Here is a 23690-nt window from a genome sequence, read left to right as displayed (position 1 = left end):
TGCCTGACTCCTACGAACCCCTCAAGATCTAGCTCTTTCTGCTTTCTGAACTGGGTGTTACAATGAATTGTAACCATTGCTTTACACTCTTTTTATCCCCAGCTTGACAAAAGTATCCAACTGGATGTTCTGCATATACTGTCAATTTTTCATTCCCTTTAACTCCTGGCCTTTTTCTTTCTCTTCCTCTCATTTATTTTTTTTTTTATTCACTAAATCAATAAATCTTCCTCGAGTGTCTCACATTGCACCTTTGAGAGGAAATGCCCTCAAACATTGATAACATTCGGTTCTTTTCTTGTTTAAATAGGCAATTACTAGCACCGTGTCTTGGCATAAAGTAGATGGTAAGCCAATATGCAGGTGGTGAAAGGAGTGCTTTTTTATATTATATTAAAATTAGAATAGGCCTAAACACAAAGCTTTTTTATGGAAAAAGAACTTTTCATGTTTCCCCGTTAGCCTCATGCTTAGTTTCCAGCGTATGCTGTGAATACAGACCTGTCTCTTGGCCCCATAATTGTTCCTGTGTTTTATCTTTGAATAGCGCTTCACCACTTAATCTGTTTCAAATAAATGTTTGCATCTAATTTCTAAAAGATTTCCCAAACATTAATAGGTCGTTGTTCACAAGTGCAAAATACTTTTTGCCTCAAAAATTACATTAGGAAAACATCAACCTTTCTCCATATATGTTTTCATGGAGCAGAAGAATTATTTTATCTCTAAAAATAAGCATTCATCAAATATTTAACTACCAACAACTGTTAAACCTGACATAAAAATGTTTAAAAATACTCAAACACAGATGGTCTAACTTATTATCCTCCCAGTTTTAAATTTGATGGCTTCGTTTTGCAAGTATCTTTAGGTGATACACACACAGGAGACACAGAACTCTTTTATTACTCATTTTATTTTCATATAAATTAACATTCTAAAAAATTGAAATAGAAACACTAAATACAGTATTGCACATAGCGATCTTTGTTAAATGCCCTATATTTTCATTGAAGAATATTAATATACACATCGGAGGGAGTGAAGAAGACAGGAAGACTACAAAACTACAACCAAAAAACCCACTGCTGTTTCTTAGCACTTAAACGACAAACTAAATGGTAAATGACCGTACTTTACATAAATACATAGTTATGAGTCAGAACATTCTCTTTTTGAGTTGCTTTCCATAATTGGTTTGCAATAAATTCTCCCCTTTAACCACCATAACCCCCAACAAATATCATTAATCTTTAAAAACCACACCTATTAATGTCAGCTAAAACCATCACAATGCGTCATAAGCTGACTATAAGTATCCTCAGAAAAGTAGGAGATTTAATTTTTCCCCCACAACATACAATAAATTCTTTCCTAGGCTCCCTCAGATAATGAATCACTGCATACTCATTTTGCAGCTTTTAATCACCTGCTGTAACACACAGAGACAACCCCAGCACATGATGTCAAAATGTCCAGGCAGGTGTGTTTAACTAACAAGCTCTAAGTAGATGCCAATCTCTCCAAGAAGTTACTTTTTTTTCCCCCTGGCCAAAAATTAGTCATGTTTGGCAATTTTATAAGCATCATTTAGTTAGATTCCTTCAAAATATTGAGTCCTATTTTCTTTGTGCAAAGCAATGGCAAAGGTACAGAGACGCACGCCTTTAGTTTCACTTCCTTCTGCTACAGATTAGTTTTGTGCAGGGTCTCCGACGACAGCCTGATACAAGCCCTTGATAAACAGAACTCGGATTCCTGCCTATATTAAATGATTCACAGGAAAGGGATTTCCTTCTGCTATTTTTTTCTACCCATTATCTGATGAATTAAAAAATTATCATCTTTCTTTCACAAATATAGATTTATGGAGAGCAACTCTAAAAGTTGGGAAAGCCTCAATTATGACACATAAATAGGACTTAAGTTTTAGAATCGAAAATGTATACGTAGATGTGAAAGTGACAGAATTCACTAGAAATAACATTTTAACCATAAATCTAAATGCAGCGATGTGGAGTACTGGTTGTCAGTAGAAAGGAAAGAATTGTGCTGTATATGGAGTATTCTCACAAAGGTCAACTTTAGGTACCTGTGTAGCATGTTTGGAATTAATGCAGACACCGCCTCTTACACATGCTGTTTCGGTCTATCGGCAGAATACCAAAAACTTTTACAAAAAGGAAAAGGTGTCAAATTCTCCACGGGTCTACTGCTTTTGCATTTTTATATGAATGTACAGTAAAATTCAACCATTGGTGGACTGTCTAGAAAACACAAAGACTATGCAAGAGGTAAAGAAGAAAAATGATCCAAATGATGTAGTTTCCTTCCCGCCTCCAGGTCAGCGGAACAAGTTGTAAGTGGTTAGAGAGAGACTCATTCTCGTCTGCTTTTCTGTGTTCACGTTTTCATGCTTATCTTTGCTTTCTGAAAATAAATGCACCAGGTAAGAGTTATAGTTAGAAACGAGAAGTTAAAAAATGTATGGAGTTCAGAGTAGCCCAAACAAGACCTTTTTGTTTGGATCAAATTCGCTGGGAAAGGTTAAAGATCAACCAGCCCATAAAGAAAAAACATATAAGTAGAATATATTTTCATCTTTTAGAATTTTCACCAAGACAAACCAGTCAATATTTCTGATGAAAAAAAGTTCTTAAAATTTAAGTTTCTAATTGATGGAAAAGAGTGCCAATTCAGCTTTCTCATTCTCAGTTTTATGGACAAACACGTTAATATAAAAACTGAATTGCTGTTTCATTTCAATCCTTCTAACAGCAGAACTGAGGTTAACTACTAAATAATTATTCCCCCTCATTCAATCCATTTTAAATTTGTACTTCAATCAGAAAGACAGAAAATCAAGTAAACCAGAATATATTACTTGTCATGAGTTAAGAATAATTTTGACACATAGAAACTGATAGGGAAATGGCTTTTATTTTTTTAATTTTCTGCATTTGGTTATTTATTTACTTCGGCAGCTAGCTGGTTATTGTGCTGAGCTCATAGTTCAAGGCACTCATTGTCATGCCATCCTGTGTTTTTAAAGTTTTATTTTGCAATTACAGTTCACATTCAACATGATTTTGTATTAGTTTCAGGTGCACAGTATAGCGGTTAGGCCATCATACAACTTACAAAGTGATCCCTCTAGTATTTCCAGCGCCCACTGGGCAATACACATAGCTGTTACAGTATTATTACCTGTATTTCCTACGCTGTGGTTTACATCCCCGTGACTATTTTACAACTGCCAACTCGTGTTTCTTAATCCCCTCTGCTTTTTCACCCAGCCCCCCACCCCTTCCTCCAGCTGGCAACCTGCAGTTTGTCCTCTGTATCTACAAGTGTGTTCATTTGTTCTGTTCTTTAGATTCTACATATACGTGAAATCAGATGTTATTTGTGTCTGAATTTTAGTCCTTCATTTTGTTTATGTTGTGTATCGTGTGAATTGATTTGTGAATATCATACCAACCTTGCATCCTAGGAATAAATCCCATCAGATCACGGTGTATGACATGTTTAATGTACTGCTGAATTCAATTTGCTCAGATTTAGTTGAGGATTTTTACATCTATGTTCATCAGAGCTATTGGCCAATAATTTTTTTTTTTGGTAACGTCTGTGTGGTTTTGGAATCAGGATAATGGCGGCCTTATAAAATAAGCTTGCCAGCCTTTCCTCCTCTTGAATTTTTTGGAGTAGTTTGAGAAGGAGAGGTGTTAGTGAGTTCTTCTTCAAATGTCTGGTAAAAGTCACCTGTGAAGCCATCCGGTTGGGGACTTTTGAAGGGACAACAGCTCTTAACTGAAGTCATAATCCATAACTTTTTCTAAAGACAGCTATGCAATCATATAAAAACTGGGGCTGTTTTCATTCTTTTCCCATTTAGACTGTGCTCGACTAATCTAATTCAAAATCCTCCTATTTTCAAGCCTAACCTAATTTTTCACTTAAAAGAATACCATTTACTGACTCTGGCACCAAGTGCGAATCCCTCAAAATACGCCACAAAACACTGACAGCGGGACGTGAAAAATCTCGTCATTTTGCCCAAGCGCTTCCCTCCCGGGGCGCAAACCTCGGCATGTCGTTTGTGAGGAAGAGGTGGGCAAGGGGGAAACGGAGGAGAGCTTGCTAAATTCTGCTTGTTGACTGACAGCTAGGAGGCGCCAGCCGTGCACAGCCGTGCACGGGTACAAACCGGGTCTGAGCCCTCTGGTCTCACCAAGGGGCAGCTCTGCCCTGGGCATTCCCCACTGTGCTTCAGATCCCAATGGCACTGATACAGTTAGAACTCAGGGTTCAAGCACAGCCCCGTGCTGCGACTGTATGTAATGAAGAAAGTGAAAGATTACCCCCAAATCCCACCTATACATCCATATCCACATATAAGTACTCAGTACTTATCTTAATTCTTAAGCTTGGAATGCTGAAGACTGGGATTCTTTGAGCCTTTCGGGCCTAATTAGAGGCACCAGGGAGAGGAAATTCTTTAAGTGAGAGGCTCAATATTTATTCAAATGTAACAGGGAAATAATTAAAATGTTGTATTTTGTATAGATTGCCCACATAGTATTGAAAAGCCAAAGAAAATCACAGGCTAAAGGCCAGAAAAGTCAGATACTTACAATTCCAGAGTCATGCCTTGGCTTTATTTTATACAGTGATTTCCCCTTTTTCTGCCTGCACACCTCTTCGGCTTCTTTAACTCTGGGTGGGGAGAAAGCACACGCATTTGAACAAAGACCCGCAGAGATCGCGTCAACCCACCTTATACTCAGTGAGCAAGGCTCAACTCATTACGGATTTGATGTACTGGAGAAAGGAATGCACAGCAATGTTATCTGACATGTGATTTTAGAACACAGAATGTTAGAGCTAGAGGCAAATTCACCCAGGAGTTCTTAGCTTAAAATCAAAGGACGTAGAAGCGAATAGTGGACCAAAGACATGCATTTTTATGCATACATTTCGTCCTGTATTAGAGGAGTCTTGTAGACAGGAAAGTAAAGAAATATTCCCCCTTTGCAGGTGAGCCTACTCAGTAGGGCTCTCCTACATAAGTAGGATGGGCACTATAATGCAGATCAGAAGCATCGGAATAATTAAATCACCAGTTTTTGGGATAAAACCCTCCAATGTTTATTTAAAATGACCTCAGATGCACTCCCCACATCACACCTCTTCATGCATGCCAGTCATTTGCAATGACTACTTGGGCAGTTTTTAAAAACGTAAACTTCATCAAGCATGGGAACCAATCATTTCACTGAAAACAGAAAACAGAGAGTAAGCGTTCATAACATTTTACTACTACTAGGATTTCTTTTTAAACACGCACTCCCAGGAAAACCGTACTGAATCTGCCAAAGGTAGGGCTAGAAGAGGGTGGCACTTGGAGATGAAGTTCCGCGTGGAGTCCTGGCTTTGCTACAAGGTGTTGGCTACCCTCCTCACACCGCTGATCCTGGTATCCCCTTGGGCGGTAGGAGGGATCGATAACATACCATAGTATTACTGTTATTACTGCATAGAGTTCTTCCAGATAAACATGATTTAAGAACTTCTTTCTAAAATTTCAAGTATGATCAACAGTTACCACGATTACTTTCAAGATGTCATAAGAAATCTACAAACTGGAATTCTATGAATAAAAGGAGGTCCCCTAAGAAGGAAAGTGGCCTCTCGGGTTAATTATATTTTGCTATGATGATTTTCCTTGGGAAGTAAAAATAGAGTATTTCTGAAGAATGTAAACGGGCCAGGACATCTTAATAATAAAAGACTTTACATATAGATCTTGAAAGCCTCTTTCCTCAAAGAAATAAATTATAAATACATTTCTTGAGCCCTGGAGCAAAAGAGCTAATGAGAAAATTCATTTCCTACATAGCTGAGTGAATCCCTGTTTTTAAGCAATACAATGGAACAATTAATCCAGTAGAGGAGCCACAAGGTCAATGTTATAACCTTCCAGTATGACAAATGAAAGTAACTCCTTTAGGTCATAAAATGCCCACAGGATTGATTGATTTTGTTAGCAATTCCCGAAAATGATGACAATTGAGAAGACACTCCATTGTTAACACGTTTATTACTTTCTACCCAGGCCATCATAAATTGCCTTTAATCCTCCCTCCAAACATTTGAAGACAAAAATATTTTCTTTATAACAAACCGAGGATTACAGAGGCTCCATTTGCCCTGAAACAACTATCAGTAAATTTAAGTTGCGGTATTTGGACAGGGAATTAAGGAAACTATTTTTTTTTTAGCACTTAGCCCAAATCCAGTAGATCTCCTCTTAAATTTACTCAGAGCACTTGTAAAGCCTTGTGTGACATTTATAAACATCTACTTCACAAGTATTTAGATCACCAAAGCATCTTCATTTTCTCACTATCTTATTTATCTCGTTCTTAAAACCCATTTTTTTTTTTTGGTGAGGATCCCAGGAAGCCGAGGCTCATACACACATACTGATTTTACACAAAAACAAATGCAGCCACCCCTCCCAGCACAGGTGATGGCAACTTGCAAGGATGCGCAGGGACGAGCCCTCGCATGATCTTCGAGCTCATCCATTGACGTGACGATCACTTATGGAGAAGTAACTCCAGGTCAGGCCCTGGGACCAGATGGATTTTACAGGGACAACTAAACCCACTGTGTAGTAGGAGAGACACACCCACATAAGCGGGTAGATTGCAATGGTGCACTGACCACAGCCGCCTCTGTTTGTAGAGGTCCAGCTGTGTCCCAGAGCAGGTAACTGGGGGTAGTGGGTGGGGCTTATGGGACTCATTCTGGGGCAGGCGGATGGCCAAGCCTTGTTTCAAAGACAAATTCCAATTTTTCATATGTTTCTTGAAAGCGGGAATGGTACTGAGGGTGAAAGTAGAGCACTGTATGCAGAGGAATAAATACAAAGGCCAGCACGTGAAGAACTGTCACAGGATCCCCACACGACTCACAGGCCGATGTTCCCACTGGCCTCCCAGTTTCTGACTCAGTTCCTGACGTGCAGGACGGCTGGGCAGTGCCTGCAGCGAGAGCCCCTCCAGATACACACGGGATCTGGGGAGCTGGGAAGTCTGACCATCAGAATCTGGAGCAGCTACTCTTCAGATTTAGGAGAGGAGTCACTGGGAATTTATTAAAATGCAGTTCTGCAGGGCCCCGGCTGGCTACCTCAGTTGGTTAGATTGTCATCCCAATGCCCCAAAGTTGCTGGTTCGATCCCCCGATCAGGACACGTATAAGAATCAACCAATGAATGCAGCACTAACTAGAACAACACATTGATGTTTCTTTTTCTCTCTCTCCCACTCTCTCTCTCTGAAAGAAATCAATCAAAAAACCATGAAATCCAGTACCCCAGGCCTACTCTTCTATATTGTGGTTTAGTCCCTTGGAAATGCATTTCTAAGCAGCACCCAGAATAATCTGCTGGAGGCGGCCTGCGGGTTGCACATTTTGAGGGGCAGCTCTCTGGAACCCGGGCATGGCCCCCGAATCCCGGACTGGGTGACCACTCTGGGACCTGGACAACCACATTTCCTCGCCCCTCTCCACTTCACAGAAAGACTGTGAATGCGGGGGTCACAGCCCCACACCACGAAGAACCGCTCACTTCAGCACTTAGTGAGTCCCGCCCCTCCCACGCAAACATTGCTCCTTCCATGTGCCAATTTCATTTCAACGGGACTCTGACGACAAGACATTTTTTCCATACTTTAGGCAGGAAAAGAAGAATGGGTCCCCGGAGGGGAGGCGCATTGCCAGCGGCGGCAGGAGTTAAGGAAAATGAGGAGGGAGAAGCTGGGGTGGAGGGCCCAGGCCGGCTGTCCACCCCAGCGTCTCCTCCCCGGCCTCTCTCTCCATCTGGGTGCTGGCGCTGAGGGTGTCCGAGGGGAGCTCAGGCCTATTGAGTAACGGCTTGTCTGCGTTCGGTCCTCTCCCCTTCCCGCCTCATCCCTCATTCACCGCTGCCTCCAGCTCCTGAAACCCAGCAGGAAAAAGATGTTCATCTCACAACTAGACATCAAAGGTTTTAAGTGAAAAGGAATGGCGTTGATGACATTTCCAATAATAAACAGAAGTGACCAATATGTTCTGCTTGGAAAGGAGGGGCAATGTGTCATTTATAAAGAAATACAACGTTCTGTTTATGCGAAGGGGGAAGAAAACATCGTTGGTTTGAAAAACTCAGCCTGCGGCTTCCACATGTAGCCTGTCCTTGAGTTTTAACCCCTATCGCGCGAGGTCTATGGATGATGTGCTGAGACAGACGTGGCCCTCAGGCACGAGTCCCAAAGATGCATTCTTTTTATTGTGGCTGCATTCACGCAAAGGCGACGGCCAGGGCACGTGTTAGTCGGCACTTCACCCTCTTTGAGAACTAAAAAGGGAAGTAAGGAGTCTTGGATGGCATCTTTGATAGACTCACTGCCACTTCCAATCAGCCACCCAGACAACAGAAGGAACATGCGAACAAAACCCAATCACGTGATAATGGAAAGCCTTCTGTCAGCACTTTTCATGATTTTGGAGAAACGACAGCAACGCAGAAAGCGGAGACTAGACGACCAGAAACGCAGCATTGCCTTTCAGATGGGAGGGTGCTAACTGGTAGAGCGTGGCTGTAAATTTCGCTGTAATATCGTTCACTGTCTCTGAACCTTCAGAAACAAAACTACCATGAATAAGGTGCAAAAGTATGTACTTGTCTCATAAATGGAGGACCAACAGTAATCAATGAATACAAGGCACTATCTCTTGGGGACTAATTTAATTATGGGAAATGGAAAAAAAAGCCATATGGAATCAGATTTGGCAAACAGAGTAGGGGACCAATGTGAGCAAAACAATTTTCGTCATACGCAAAGTTGTGCTCCGGCAGTGGCTGAGAAAAACATGGACAATGCCCAGAAAGTGGACACTTGCTCCCCGCATGGGCCCCTCTTTGTAAAACCAATTTTGAATGATGTCTTTTTGAAAAAAAAATTAAACTTTCTTTTCTTTTTGAAAATTGAAGTATAGGTAGTATACATTACATTAGTGACACTAGATTCAGTTTGAACTTTTCTCTTTCTTAAATAAATGTAACAATTTAACTTATACTTGACAGCCAGTGATTGCCTAGACACGTCACTGTCGTCATGTGCTCACACAGGGCCACCCAAAGGCCTCCTGGGATCATATACACAGCAGCCGCCCACACGTTGACCTGACACTTGGTACTTTGCTATGCTCCCCCCGGTTTCTGCTGTTTAAGTTTTCTGTTTGTTCCTGGGTAGCGGGCTAGCACCAGCATGCAGCAGCCCCTATCTCCTTTTAGTAATTTGTATCTTCTTTAGAGGGGAAAAGCAGATAACGAGGATCTAAAGGCGCCTCAAATTAGAGCCACGACTCTGAGTTCAGTCTGCACTAAAGGAGCAGACTTCCCGGACTTGGAGGCAGTAAGTAATTTCAGCTGCCGCGGGGCTTCCCCTCTCTCCCCGGTTCCCACATACTTCAGGGTTCACAGCTGTGTGGGAGGGGCGGGGCCAGCAGTCTGATGGACAGGTACACGGGGCTTTACTGTTCTACATATCTAGCGGTGTGAGATGCCAAGACAAGGCATACCTGAGTCAGATTGCACCAGCCAACCTGCTCACACAGCAGTGTGTCCACAGAGGTGGAAAGTGATGCTGGGATGACTGTGAGACCTGAAGTTCAAGCTTAGCAAGGCAAAGGAGCGTGGCACCATTGAATGACAATGACACAGAGTCTGTGATGCCACAGGGAACCACCTTCAGGATAAGAAGTGAAGCGTTTTGTGAGAAATACGACTGAGGTCATCCCTTAGGGGCAATGGTTTTAAAGGGCAGAAATGACCAGAGGAAGACAAAACGCCTTTAAGTATTAAAGCTTAAGTTTGCTTTTAAAAACTCTCATGTTAAATGTACCCTTTAAAACTGAAGTTGTATATGTAACCTAAAGGAAACTAATTCAATATCAACATGTCACTGTAGAGTTTTTATTCCTTACATACAGATATTCTAAGTTGTAACAACTTTACTTGGTTTTAAGATATTAAGCCTAGAAATAAGTTATTAATCATGGACAATTTGAGTCTAAAAGAATAAGAATATTTTTAAATTAAGACTAATATTGTAGGGAAGACAGAGGTAGGTGATCGAATGAAAAATACTTTCCTTGAGAATATTTTTAATTTAAGGTTTATATTATGGAGAAGACAGGTAGGTGATAGAATGAAAAATACTTTTTATCATTCAATTTGTTGACTAATTTAAATTCCAATGACTATTTTAATTTTGGTATTTTTCAAAATGAAAACTTTCTCAAATGTCGTCCTTAGCACAGCTACGTGAATTTGCACTAAAGATTATTCTAAACAAGGAGTGTGGCTTCTTATTTCTGTCCTAATAAAGATGCATTTTTCTTGGTACTTTCCTTCCCGGGGCCCCAGACCCACTCATTGTCCCGCAAACATATACAAAAAGTTCAGTGTGATTAAGTTTAAAGACAGTTTCTGAGATGAATCAGGGAGATACTCTCTGGCACAGACACAGAGAAAAGAAACCAGATGTCCCTGGAGCCTTCAGGCAGAATAATTTTTATCTCCTTTCTAGAGCAAAGGCAGGCTGGCCACAATCTTATCAAGAAAACAGATACGCTCTCATCAGTCAATCGAATGAGAAACGGAGCCACTTCTCCACCACAAAACATTAATAATTTTGTCTAAATAAGTATCTGTGGCAGACGGATTCATTTCCTGCTGGCTCCAACTCGGCTTGCCGGGAGAAGCCTGAGCATGACTGCTGTCTACAGCCGTGAGAGGTTCAAGTGCAGCCCAGCACTGCGATGTCTCGGGTCTGAGGTCCTCACACAGTGGGGGGACAGTCCTTCTGACAAGAAGCGAAGAGTAGCCGTAACTATCATTATCAGCAGTTCGCAATGGACGTTGCTGCAACACAACACCATCGTGCTTGCCTACAACTTGACCATTTTTTAACCCAAGAGAGAGACGGAGAGAGGGGAGAGAGATTCTAGACAGAGGCTGGTGAGGAGTAGGAGCACCGGCTTTGAAGCCGTGGGTCTCGCTCCAGGTAAAGGCAGAGTAGGCATTACGACGCAACTGGGGATTTAAAGGTGATTTGGGGGACTTCACTCCTGGCTCTGTCTTTTCTCCTGTCTTAACCTCAATGATTTAAAATATATACACAAAACCACAAAACCCCTGAAACTACCATGGAAACACTCAAAAATGTCACTTATTATCTCAAGTGAAAAGAACTTCAGTGTCCTCAGGCACCTATTTCTGGGTCTGAGTTGAATTTGTGAATTTCATCACTGACGGTCTCTGACTTTTTCAGAGCAAACCGTGGATCTGCACCTCCCACGCTCACGGGGGCCATCGGGATGGACACAAAGCAGCCCCTGACACAAGGAAACTGAGGCTTTAAAAAAAAATAACACCTTTGAGCTTTGAGCTGCTTGATGTGACGGGACTGTGGCTCCGAAATGGGCATTCAGAGCTGGGGAAGGACTTGCCAGGAAGCCCCAAGGGCCTCACATTCTACGCACTTCACCATAAGGTGTGGTGCAAGCCTGCCCCTGTGGTTAACAGCAGGAGCTGAATTTTGAGGAATAGCCCTAGCCTAAAATCTAGGGTTCCATGACAGTTAGAGACACACATTCTATATTAATATCCTAAAAACTCCACATAGATATCAAACACAAAGCCAATAAGCAGAAATGATAGACCTCAGTATTTCCTGAAAACGGTTTTTGGTGACATATACATGGGTGAAACGAGATGAATTTTAAGTAAACTCAACCAAACAAATTAATTCCCTATCGTCCGAGCTCGTGAGTGAATGTGTAAGATTCTATAAAGGTAGAACATTATAATTCATGGATAAACTATCTCAGAAAACCACCTTTCCCCACAGTTGTGGAATGGCTATAAATGAGGAAAGCTGGGTTATGTTAGGCTCTCATCTCACACACGCGTGCGCGCGCACACACACACACACACACACACCCCATTCCCATCAGCCTCTCTGCTAATCAAAGAGCTGTCAGCACTCCCCCGGCTGGCGTACCCACCAGCTTCCAGGTCCCCCATGCTCATCACTGAAAGGTTAACTAGTCTTTTAATTCTCTTACCCTTTGGTCCTCAAGAGAATGTCTGAGTTTTCCAACTATCTTTCTGGAGATGCTTTCTTAATTTATTTTGCTGCTTCTTAATTATTAAGCTTCCCCTCAAATGTTATTTTTCCTCCCAGGGCTCTAATCTTGACTCTGATCTAGATTGCTATTTTGTAGGAAAATCTCCACTCGACGACGCTGCCTATCATTTCTATGCTGAAGACTTTCAGATCCGTCCTTGCGGCTCTGACCTCCTCCCGCCTCCTGTTCCCAGGCCTAGGGGACACTGCTACCCTCTCACTCACCCAGGCCTTGGTGCAGAACACAACCACTCACCCTCTGAATGCCTTCCCTCCCTCTCTATCACCCCCCCATGCATGTGCACATAGTTAACAAGTTCTGTGATTAATTATTCCTTTGTAATGGTTTTAAAAGCTGTCGCAACATCTGTAATTCCATTGTCCCTGATTTTTTTTCTTTTCAAACCTCCTCCTCCTGTCACCTGGACCACTGCTGCATCCTGCATAGGTTTTAATCCACCCTTCACAAATGCCCTCAACATGGGAATCATCTGATGCATGTGTTCATTTGCCAAGAAAAAATTGTTTAGGTTCCTTAGGCAGGTAAGTGAGGTATTCAAGGCCATTGCCAACCAGCCTAACTTCTCCTTGGTGTCTGCAGTGTTCCCTGGACCGAACCAAACAGAACAACACTGTCCCCCACCCCGTGGGAGGCCTCTGTGCATCTGTTCCCCTGGGTCTGCCCATCCTTTTCTCCTCATCCCACAGGTCCTTCAAGCTCAGCTCACAACTACCTTTCTACGGAGAGTACATTTGACCATGGCAGACTTGCTTTTGCGTAATTTGGTTCAAATTTTTATTTTACATTTTCAATTGTATATTTTATTCAAGTATAGTTAGGGTATAATCTTCTATTGATTATATTAGTTTCAGGTGTACAGTATGGTGATTCGACATTTTTTTTAAGATTTTATTTATTTATTTTTAGACAGAAGGCAAGGGAGAGAAAAAGAAAGGGAGAGAAACATCAATGTGTGGTTGCCTCTCGCACACCCGCTACTGGAGACTTGGCCTGCAACCCAGGTATGTGCCCTGATAGGGAATTGAACCAGTGACACTTGGTTCGCAGGCCCATACTCAATCCACTGAACTACACCAGCCAGGGCTGATTCGACATTTTTATATCATACAATGGGATCACCCCACTACTTCCAGTATCATCTGTCACTGTGTAAACTTATCGCAATGTTATTGATTAAATTCCCCTCCCCCTTTTTCTCCTCCCCCTTCCCTTCCAGTAACCAACCCTTTGGTCTCTGTTTCCATGAGTCTGTTTCAGTTTTGTTGGTTTCATACGGTGTTTGCCTTTCTCTGCCCAGTGCATTTCACTTAGCATCACACGGTCTAGATCACCCAGGCTGCTGTGAGTGGCGCAGCCGCTCGTCTCCCCGTCTCTCTGCCTTGTTGAACCGGAAGCTCCTTGAGAGTAGGGATCATGTATATTCACTTGTATGTTACCAAGAATAATAAGCCTCACACAAGTGTTCACCAGGTGTTTGCAAAATAACTGACTCGATGAATGAATCATGATGAATAGGGCCATCCAAATCAAGCTAAACTATCGCAGGGATAAATTTGGGTAAATAGCTAGAGCTGAGATCTAAATCTCTCATTCTTTTTTTTTTTCTTGCCCCCTTCTTCTGGTGAACTCTTCAGCAATAAATCTGGATGTTCCATTCACATTCTGAGTAAACTATGTGGGCTCTGATTTGATTTGAACACTGAATTTACCAATTTACTGTTGCAATTCCATCCATAAATAACAATTTGGTTTGGATAATTACACATAAAATATAAAGTTATGGAAAACTCTAGGTTATCATATTCACTTTCTTCCATCTTACAGAAAAGCTAATTTTGCATACACTGTATGAAACACGAGTGGCCTGTAGGATTCCCCGTGAAATTGTGTCAGACTTGTTTCACTAACTTTTATTAACTCCTAGGTTAGTGGAAAAGATACATTACATGGATGTAATATGTCTTCATTTCAACAAAGCAGTTAAAGAGTCTCTAATTGGATGTGTACACAGTAGGTAGAGAAAGGGTGGCTACACGAGAGGATGTGCAGATGAATTCATGACAATCAAATGCGCTTAAGGAAGACAAAGGGTGACTTCAGTGTGGTTATGCTCCTGTTTTAAGAAGCGCCACATGGAAGGGGTTCAGAGCACAACCAACGGGTAGAATTTATTATAAAAGCTGTTTTAACTTGAGACCAGAGAAAACCGTCCTAGCGATCACACATGTTCAAAAACTGACTGGCCTGCTTTTCCATTTGAAGAACATGAATATCTTCAGTGAGCCAGTGGGGTGCCCCCTACACAGTGGGCATTTCCCGGGCACCATCTTATTCAAAACCTGGCAGTCGAGCGTGGGAGACACCGTGACACTATTTCAGGGCCGAGGAGCCTGAGACTCAAAGAGGTCCTTGAGGTCACACAGTAGAAGAATGAAGGAGAAAATCCGTATCTGGTTTACTTCAGACTCCGCACCCTTTCCAAACCCCTCCCACTAGAAAAGGTACAAAATCATGGGACAGATCATCTTAAATTTATTTCCCAGGTTCGATACCTCTTCCTCTTTTGAAAGCTTCCACAAAATGAGAACCCTAAAAGGCACTATAGTGTTAGCTCCCTGAAGGCAGAGAAGGGGACATCTTTCCTCTCCACACCCCACGCCCAGCAGAGTGCCCGGCGCATCAGCACAGCAGCTAACACTCGCTGAGACCTATGTGCCGAGCACTGGGCTGAGAGGGTTTACAGATTCTGTTCTCCTTAGATCTTGTGAAAACCCCAGGAGGTAGTGTTGTTGCCCAACTCTTCCAGTGAGGAAACAGAAACTTGAAGTGCTCAGATGACTTGCTTGGGGTCGCACACCAATTTGTGGCAGGTCTGGGGTTCAAATCCAGGTAAACACAGACGTTGGACCTCCACAGCTCCAACCACACTGACTCTCACAGTGCAAATGCCCGGGGAAGACAAAATAGACAACCATCAATACCTCCCCTCCCTATTTATTTATGTTCATATACCCATTTACATTTATATATTTACATTTGCCTTAGGTCATATTTATATATTCATTACATATTCATATTTATATATACATTCATTACATTATAGTGTTTATTATTTTTATTTCTACTTATTTAGAAGTTTTTGATTCTAAATCTTTTAAAACTCAGAACATATAAATTGTGGCAGTTTAAAATGGTTTTGGAGAAGAAGTTATTCAGAAACAACAGTCACGTGTCCTGTCCGATGCCAGGGGGAAGAACTATAATTGGCAAGTTTGGAACTCTGTTCAGGGAACAGCAGTGCCGGGGACACAATGGGTTGCAGCGACCATCTCTGAAAAGGGAAAGCAGGTCAGACTGTCCAGAGAAAACACAGCTACCACCACAGTGTCTTGACTCCAGTTCCTCGGAGGAGTTTTTTGATGTAGTTCTCTAAATAAGAAACGTGGAACGTAGTCAGCACAAATCTAAAAATACAGAAGGCAGAGACATTTCTCCAGTGGCCTCTTTTAAAAACACAAGTCCTCCATATAAGCTGAGATTGATTTTTAAACTTGGACTCGGTGAAGGCATGTCTGGGGAGAGGGACGTCAGCATGGACTTGCAGGATGTGCTATTGGCTTTTTAGTGTCTAATCGGAGAGAGGGGTGCAACTCTGAAACCTCGAGGGCAGTCGGCATATCCCCTCGATTATCTCAGATCACAATGGTCGCAACAGAACAGCAGTGAGTAGGTGGCCAGTGCTGGAAATACTGGCGATTCCGAGCTGGTGAGGGAGGGGAAAAAATCTGCTTCACGGACCGGATGAGTAAACAGCCGAGTTCACATTCCATTGTGTAAATAAAGAGCCTGAATTATATTCTGTCAAACCAAGAGTAATCTTCTTTCATAATCTCCCACAGGAATTTCACGTGGTAGCAGGAAAACGATGAAAAATCTAGAATGTGCTGGTTAGAACTTTTAAAATTGCTTAGTTGATAGGCCTTTAATAGTCACTTTAATAGGAATATTTATGCTCATATACATGTTAGAAATTTTAAGCTCCTGATCAACATATTTTTTCACTGCTAATTTAAATCTCTGATGGGGGGGGCACAAATGTTTGTTTTTCTCCTAGATCACGTAGCAGTGACAGTTTTTATTCAATATTAGATGCGGATTTAGGTGGAATTTACAGAAGTAGCTCAGCTGAATTGCCTTTTTTAAAAAGCCCTGTAAGAACGGCTATGTTCTTCCTGTGCACACTGGGGATTTTTAGCTGTTCTCAATACAGTGGTGAAATGACACTCCTCGGTTCCACAGACTTATGACAGTACAGATGATCTTCTCATACACGATGGCCAAAACCATTATAAAATCACATTTGACGGCAAAGTTCATATATTATTACAGGAAAATAGTGCTGGTTACTACAATGGACATTTTTCATGCCAATGTCCTTTTTTTATTTACCTTCACTACATTTTACTGTTTACTATTACTATTTACTATTTCCACCTGCATTAAGATATTTTCTGAATCTCAGCAATTCTTATTTTACATATGGGTCAGAAAAGTTTTTGATTATAGCTAGTGAGATATCAAATTAAGCATCGTTGGTTACTTACACTACGGTTTATATTTTGACGCCTCTCCGGCAAAGACAGTATGGATGAATAGCTGAGATCCTATGTTTTCAGAAAGATATTTTTGGTGGGGAGTTCAAGGGCTTTTAGACGTAGGAATTAGTTTATACAGAGTTGATCATATTTCCTCCCTGTAAAACTCATAAAAGAGTAAAACAGAGCTATTTAGAGCACAAGGGCTTAGAATTATGTAAGAGGAAGAACGGCTTAATTAAGGAGGGAGATGCGGGAGATACGAGGCAGAAATGGGATCAAGGACAAACACACAATTAAGGGAGAACAGGGGTCACAATTTTTCCTCTGCCGGGTTATTCCTAATGGCACGAAAACATGTTGTTTATCCCAGCACCGAAACAGGAAAATTCCTTAGCCTGCTTTCCCCTCCAGCCAGGCCTTTGCCCTGTGACCCCTGAGAAGTGCCAGCTCCTCAGAAGACATGCCTATAGGCACCGTGCCCACGTTCTCTGCTCCTCCCCCATCCAGCGTTTGTCCCTGAGCATTGGCTAGAGACTGCTCTGGTGGATGTCACTGGGTCCTCCAGGCCCCCTGATGCCAAGGTCAGCTCTCAGCTCTCATCCCCTTCACACAGGCAGGGCAGCATTTCCCATGGTTCTTCCTCTGTGCCCGCCTCTCTGAAGCCCTTTCCCCACCTGGTCCGCCGGGCTACCCCATCTGGCCCCAGCATCCCCCGCTCTGCACTATCCTCTTCCTCTCTCCTCTGGCTCGCTCTGGTCCAACCACTCGGACCTCCCCGCTGAACACTCCTTCCTCAGGCTCTGCACTCGCCGCCCCCTGTCTGGAACATTCCACCTTTACACATCCGTTGGTTTATTCCCCGACTTCCGTTAGGTCCCTGCTGTACCTCACTTCTCCGAGAGACGCTTCCTGGCGAGCTTATAGACGACACCGTCACCTCCTACAACTCTCTTCCCTTGGTCCCACTTTATCTTTATGTCGGGCCCCACACCAGCACCCAGTGGATGGTTATTGTTAATCAGTTTCTCCTTACTGTAATGTAAGCTGCAGAAGCAAGGATTGGGTTTTGTCAATGAGATTCTTGCTATATAGTAGCTACTTAATACTTGCTGAGTGGCCTCAGCAAAGCATGTGTATACTTTGATAAATTCACATCAAAGGATGCAGAGGTGGTGTTCGGGGTTGAAAGAGGGTGGAAGAAGGCACTCTGAGGAATGATTATAAATAAAAAGGAAAAGTTGCACGAAAGCATTCTTGATTTTCCATTCCTCTCACATGTCCCGGGATTTTTCTCAGAGCAGCCGTTTCTTAGACAGTCTACCTTAGGTGGGAGAAAGCTGGGGTTTTTTTTGTTTGTTTGTTTGTTTTTTAAAGATTTTGTTTAGTTATTTTTAGAGAGGGAAGGGAGGGAGATAGAGAGAGAGAGAGAGAGAAACATGAATGTGCGGTTGCTGGGGGCCATGGCCTGCAACCCAGGCATGTGCCCTGATTGGGAATCAAACCTGCAACACTGGTTCTCAGCCTGCACTCAATCCACTGAGCTATGTCAGCCAGGGATGAAAGCTGGTTTTTTAAATAGCCCAGCTTGGAAAGTTTCTCCCAGAGCAACAAAGGTGAAGGGTATGGCCTTGCTGATACTGGGAGGGACGGAAAGTGTGATCTGCTGTGTTGACGTGGTTTTAAGGAAGGCGTAGCTGAAATTCCGAGGGGTGCGGTCCAGGCTGAGTGGGAAGCTGAAGGAATCAAGGAACTCCAAAGGGATTCTAGAACAATAAAAGACTTGGCAATGGAAAACCCAATAGCATTTTCACAGATAACCTCAAACACCCGAACACCCAGACAAGAACCGGATTTATTTGTGTGGATCTAGGGACGGTAGAATTCGGGCCAGTGAGTATAGGGTTCCCTCAGCCAGATATCCATTCATTCTCTAACCCTTCACCCAAAACCCTGGGGGCCCAATGGATTTCGGAAATCAGAACTGTTCTCACTGCACACAGAAAATGGTATCTAGCACTACGGTAGGGTCAGACACAGCGTGCAGTAATCAAGCATGTTACAATTTCTGTTGTAAACGTACGACGGTCACACTGAGTGGGAAGGGAGAGACCACAGACAGCCCCGAGTGGGCTCAGGCTGCCACACACCTCTGAACCACTTTTGGGTTCAAAGGCTTTTGCATCACCGAACTGTAGACGCGTGGTTATGGCTCTGGACTATAAAAATATAAATAAAACTGCATCTACTGTAATCATTTTCCCCCAAGTTTGTGAAGTCCATTCAACTCTCGGACTACAGAAGTCATGAAATCCTCAGGCAGAAAATAGAAAATGGCCACGAACAATTGGGAATTTGGAAGTGAGCCATTGCTAGATTTTCTTTGATCAGCATGATTAGAAAACTGGTTTTGCATAACTACTCATGAATAGTACAATTTATACTTTATGAAAGTCAGGATGTTTTTGCTCCTTTTCACTGTGACCCACCAGCTTTCTGGTGATCACGTCCTCACCTCCGCAAAGGTGAGCGGCTGTGCCTGGTCCTCGGTTCTTTCTGAAGGTTTGGGACATGGAGGTAGGTCATCCGTGGGCAAGTGGTTGTGGATCCTTTTCTCTTTCTTTATTAATAATTAGCTTTCCGCCCTGGCTGGCGTAGCTCAGTGGATGGAGCGCGGGCTGGGAACCAAGGTGTCCCAGGTTCGATTCCCAGCCAGGGTACATGCCTGGGTTGCAGGCCATAACCCCCAGCAACCGCACATTGATGTTTCTCTCTCTCTCTCTCTCTCTCCCTCCCTTCCCTCTCTAAAAATAAATAAATAAAATCTTTAAAAAAAAATAATTAGCTTTCCTCTGAATAATGTCATGCTCACTTATACTTGTGTTTGCATTTTTTTCTGAATGGTTATGTGTGATTGGAATAACTCTTCATCCGTCCATCCATCCACCCTCCCACCCACCCATCCATCCATCCATCCATTCATGACATTAAAAAAATGCAGTCGCACCTTCTCTAATTTGCCATCAAAACAATCTAGCCTCAAGTTCTCGCTGCAGCACTCTATTTCCTAGTTCTTTCATCTTGCCTTCGTAAAATAAAAACTTAGGAAAGTCAGAAGCTGTAGGAAATAAACCCATGGACAAGCTCCGTGCAGAATTAAGAGTGCCTCTGTTCTCAAAAACAAAACATGAGTTTAAGAATACACGAATTCCCACGTCTAGACTGACTTTTATAGTGGAAGTTACTTGAGTTATCTGCGAGCATCTTAAATTCTCTTAACTGATGAAATACACTTTTTCCAACTATTTCTCATCTTATTTACCTCCCCCACAAACTTGGAACACTTTAAAGTGGCCAAGTGGAATTTTATCAAACTTTCCAAAAATGTTCACCCCTAGGCCGTAGGAATTTGAATCAAAGAGGTTAATTTTTAAAAAATAATTCCATCTCGTAAAATTCAGAACTACTTTAAATATGCTTTTATTTCTGATGTGCTTTATTTTTGTAAACTATGGATTATATAAATTTATAATCATAATTAGAATATTTTAAAGATGAGAGTTAGCGCTTCTACTTTCTCCCCTTTTCCTCATCCAACAAACCTTAGAGATGGCTCTCCATACACTTTTGTGACAAATTAAAGCTTAGAGGACTGGCAATTCTCCCATGCAAACTTCTACTTCTGGCGATTTTAAATTCCAAATGAATGTCTCTGATTCTGACACCAATTCCCATGTGTGTTTTCCCCACACCAGCAACCAATTAACCTGATTCTGGCATCAGCTGGTGGGAGACGGCATCACGGCATCAGACCCCCCAGGCTCGGGGCTCTGTCCCACACGATGCCCCGGCTCACTTAAGACTCCAGCTGCGAGCCCAGGTTGTCACCTCGCTTGTCACCTGACCAGCTGGCGAGAGACAGGAGGTTCCAATGACACCCTCCTCAAGTTTGATTACTTTGGTAGAATGGCTCACAGGACTCCAGCAGCTTACTTACTGGGTCACTGGTTTATTATAAGGGGACATAACCCAGGGACAGACAGCCGGAAGAGATGCACAGGGCCAGGTCAGTGGGAAGGGGAGCGGGGGGCTCCCATGCCCTCTGAGTGCACCACTCTCCCTGAATCTCCATGTGTCCACAGTCTGGAAGTTCCTTGAACCCCTTTTTTTTGTTTTTATTTTTATTTTTTATGGAGGCTTCCCTACATGGCCAAGGCCGATTAAATCTTCAGGCACTGGGGTTTGGCCCAGAACCCCTCTCCTCCTCAGGGATCGGGACAGTGGGACCAAAAGTTCCCATCTCCTCATCACAGTGTTGGTCCCACTGTCCCACGTAAGGTGGCCTAGAGGCTTTTTGCAGTCCCCTCATTAAGATAAGCAAAGACACCTTTGCTGCTCTTTCACTGAGGAAGGGTTTTAGGAGCTCTGTGACGGGAGTGAGATCGAAGACCAAATGTCTATTTTCTCATTACAAACCACATTATCACACTGCCTACATGGCATAAGTATCAATACATTCTTTTGAGAAACAGCAAATGTCTATATAATTTAACCTAACTTTAAGTTTTATCCTTTTTCAAAGTGATGGTACATGCAGACCACCTTAGATGCTCCTATCATAAAACAACAGTGAAATTTTAACAGGGCTTAAATATGAAAGGCTAATTCATTAATATGACTATAGGTTATTTTATTTATTAAAAAACAACAACGTGACCCTTGTCTCATGTCTCCCTATTGGGCTCTACACAAGCTTAGGGTGAAATATGAAATCACGTGTCCTTTCTTCTTCTACTGCCCCAGAGCCCCAATGTGGTGGAGACGAGGGTCGTCTTTGGGTTGATGGAACCGGGGGGTCGGGGCCCTCTCAGTGAGCATACTGGCAGACCTCTCTAATGCCGAATGCTTCCTTCCTCTCCCAGTTTTCAATCACCTCATCCCCCAGATCATGTCCAGACCCACTCCAGGGCCAGAAGAAGCTGATGAAGCCCATCAAATGATGGTGGTGACTTCATGACCTTGGTTCATTCTGCTCAAAGTCGAACAATCACAGTCCCCACCGACACTGCCAAAATTCTGCCCTCATCAACACTAGTGCTTTCTGAAAACGACTAGGGACTTCCTTTTTAAAAGCCAGAAAGCTTGGACCTGCCTAATTCTCTAAAGGATAAGGCAAGCCTACTTTCTGAGGGCAGGCTAGCACAAGGACCCTTCCTTCTCCTCTGAGCCTTGGTTTTCACGTGGCCAGGGCTGGCTAATCCTGTGCGACGCAGGAGGCAATGGCGGACGTAGCTCTCGCAGGAAGAGGACAGCACGCCCTTTTTGCGAACACAGGCATGGTGGTGCCTTTCAGCGTGACCCTCACTCTGTAAGACACAGCTATCCAGACAGGACTTTATATAGCTCAGCATCAAGTTTTAAATCATTCAAGGGAGGAATCTGTAAGGAGACATACCAGCCTTTCTCCAGAGAGAGATCAATGAGCTGTGGAGACAAGTTGGCCAGGAGCACTGCCTTTGATCTAGATATGGAGTGTGACACTCGGTGCCAGTCTAAGGGGCACACTTTGTAATCAATTGGAGGTGGAGCATGGCCAGGGCCATGCGGGGCAAAATAGAGACAAAGCTGATGGGTTATTTAGAGAATGTTTAACATTGCACAACAAGATAAAATGACAGATGAAGTTGAGTAAATAAAGTTTTCAAACTTAGAAAGATATTCAGGGTATCAGGGATCCTAAGTATTCTGTTACAGTCTCTTACTCAGAAAACAAATGCATGATAAATCAAAATGCAATGCAATAAAATAAAATTAAAATGCTCAGAGGATTCACATAAGGCAATATTCAAAAAGAGTGAGCAGACAAACCTCTCGTGTATCTACATATTAATAATGTCATAGCTATAATTAGAAAGCCTGAATTGCAAAAAGAGTCTTACATCATTTTAGGAATTATATTAGGTATAATGTGATTTTCTTTTGGGGGCTCTGCCATGCCTTTACTATTAAAACTTGCAAAATCACAGCTTCTAACACTCTAAGAGTATTAAGACTTCAAACGATTTTTATAATATGCATATGAGAAATATTATGCATACATAATTTAAATGATGATGATGACAATGATGATGACAATAATTTAAAGGTCATTTCAAGGAGGAATAAATTGTAAACAGTAGTTTTCCCTATAAACGAAAAAACCCACGCCCCAGGAAACTAAGTTGCCTTGATAGTTATTCAACTGATGGACAGGCATTTACTGGAATCCAGTATCAAAGACCACATTGTAATTCTTCAGCATGGTTAATCTTCATTGAACTAATCTTATTATACACTAGGAAGCACCACATAAAAAGTTTATCTCTATTACTGTCTGCCTCAAAAAACAAAGTCTCCTTTCCATAGGTTCAAAATTCCTCTCATGACCATATTTCAAGTTTCTAAGTCTGACTAAGTTTATGACCAGCAGAGGAAAACTCCCAAGTAGCAGCTCAGAAGCCTGTAGAGTAGGGTCCCGAGCGAGCACCCAGAAAGGCAAGGAAGGGCTGGGGACCCCAAAGCCAGGTGGGACATTCTGGGGAGAGGATGGAGGGGTTTATTCAACAGAGGAAAAACGTGGGGCTTTACCCCATAGCAAACGTGGTCAAATTTCTTTCCCTTGCATTTCCTTTGTTTTGATCATTATTACATTCACTCTTCTAAGCATTTATCTCTTCTCCATTAGAAACACAACTTAAGAAAACCTGGACAATCCGATTAGGTTTGAAAGATGTTTTTTTTGCAACAGATGAAGTTCCATAGTGTTTGTAACACGACTTCCGCTTT

At 42.5% G+C, this 23690-nt stretch overlaps 1 protein-coding gene across 1 annotated transcript in view; it reads right to left on the bottom strand.

Moving 5' to 3' along the window:
• Window positions 1-914: 914 nt before the first annotated feature.
• Window positions 915-23690, bottom strand: part of FMN2 (formin 2) — a 268694-nt gene continuing 245918 nt past the window's right edge. Inside the window, exons 17-18 of the mRNA XM_045818459.1 lie at window positions 4638-4719; window positions 915-2430 (exon numbers count right to left, since the gene is read on the bottom strand). Coding sequence (XP_045674415.1) covers window positions 2404-2430; window positions 4638-4719 — 109 coding nt within the window. The 3' untranslated portion in view covers window positions 915-2403. The remainder of the gene's footprint in view (window positions 2431-4637; window positions 4720-23690) is intronic.

This window comes from Phyllostomus hastatus, unplaced genomic scaffold (genome assembly GCF_019186645.2).
Source record: "Phyllostomus hastatus isolate PE091 unplaced genomic scaffold, TTU_PhHast_1.1 phas_contig_148, whole genome shotgun sequence".
Lineage (NCBI taxonomy): Eukaryota > Metazoa > Chordata > Mammalia > Chiroptera > Phyllostomidae > Phyllostomus > Phyllostomus hastatus.
The sequence above is the reverse complement of the archived record's forward strand: the minus strand, read 5'-3'. Positions and strand labels throughout refer to the sequence as shown.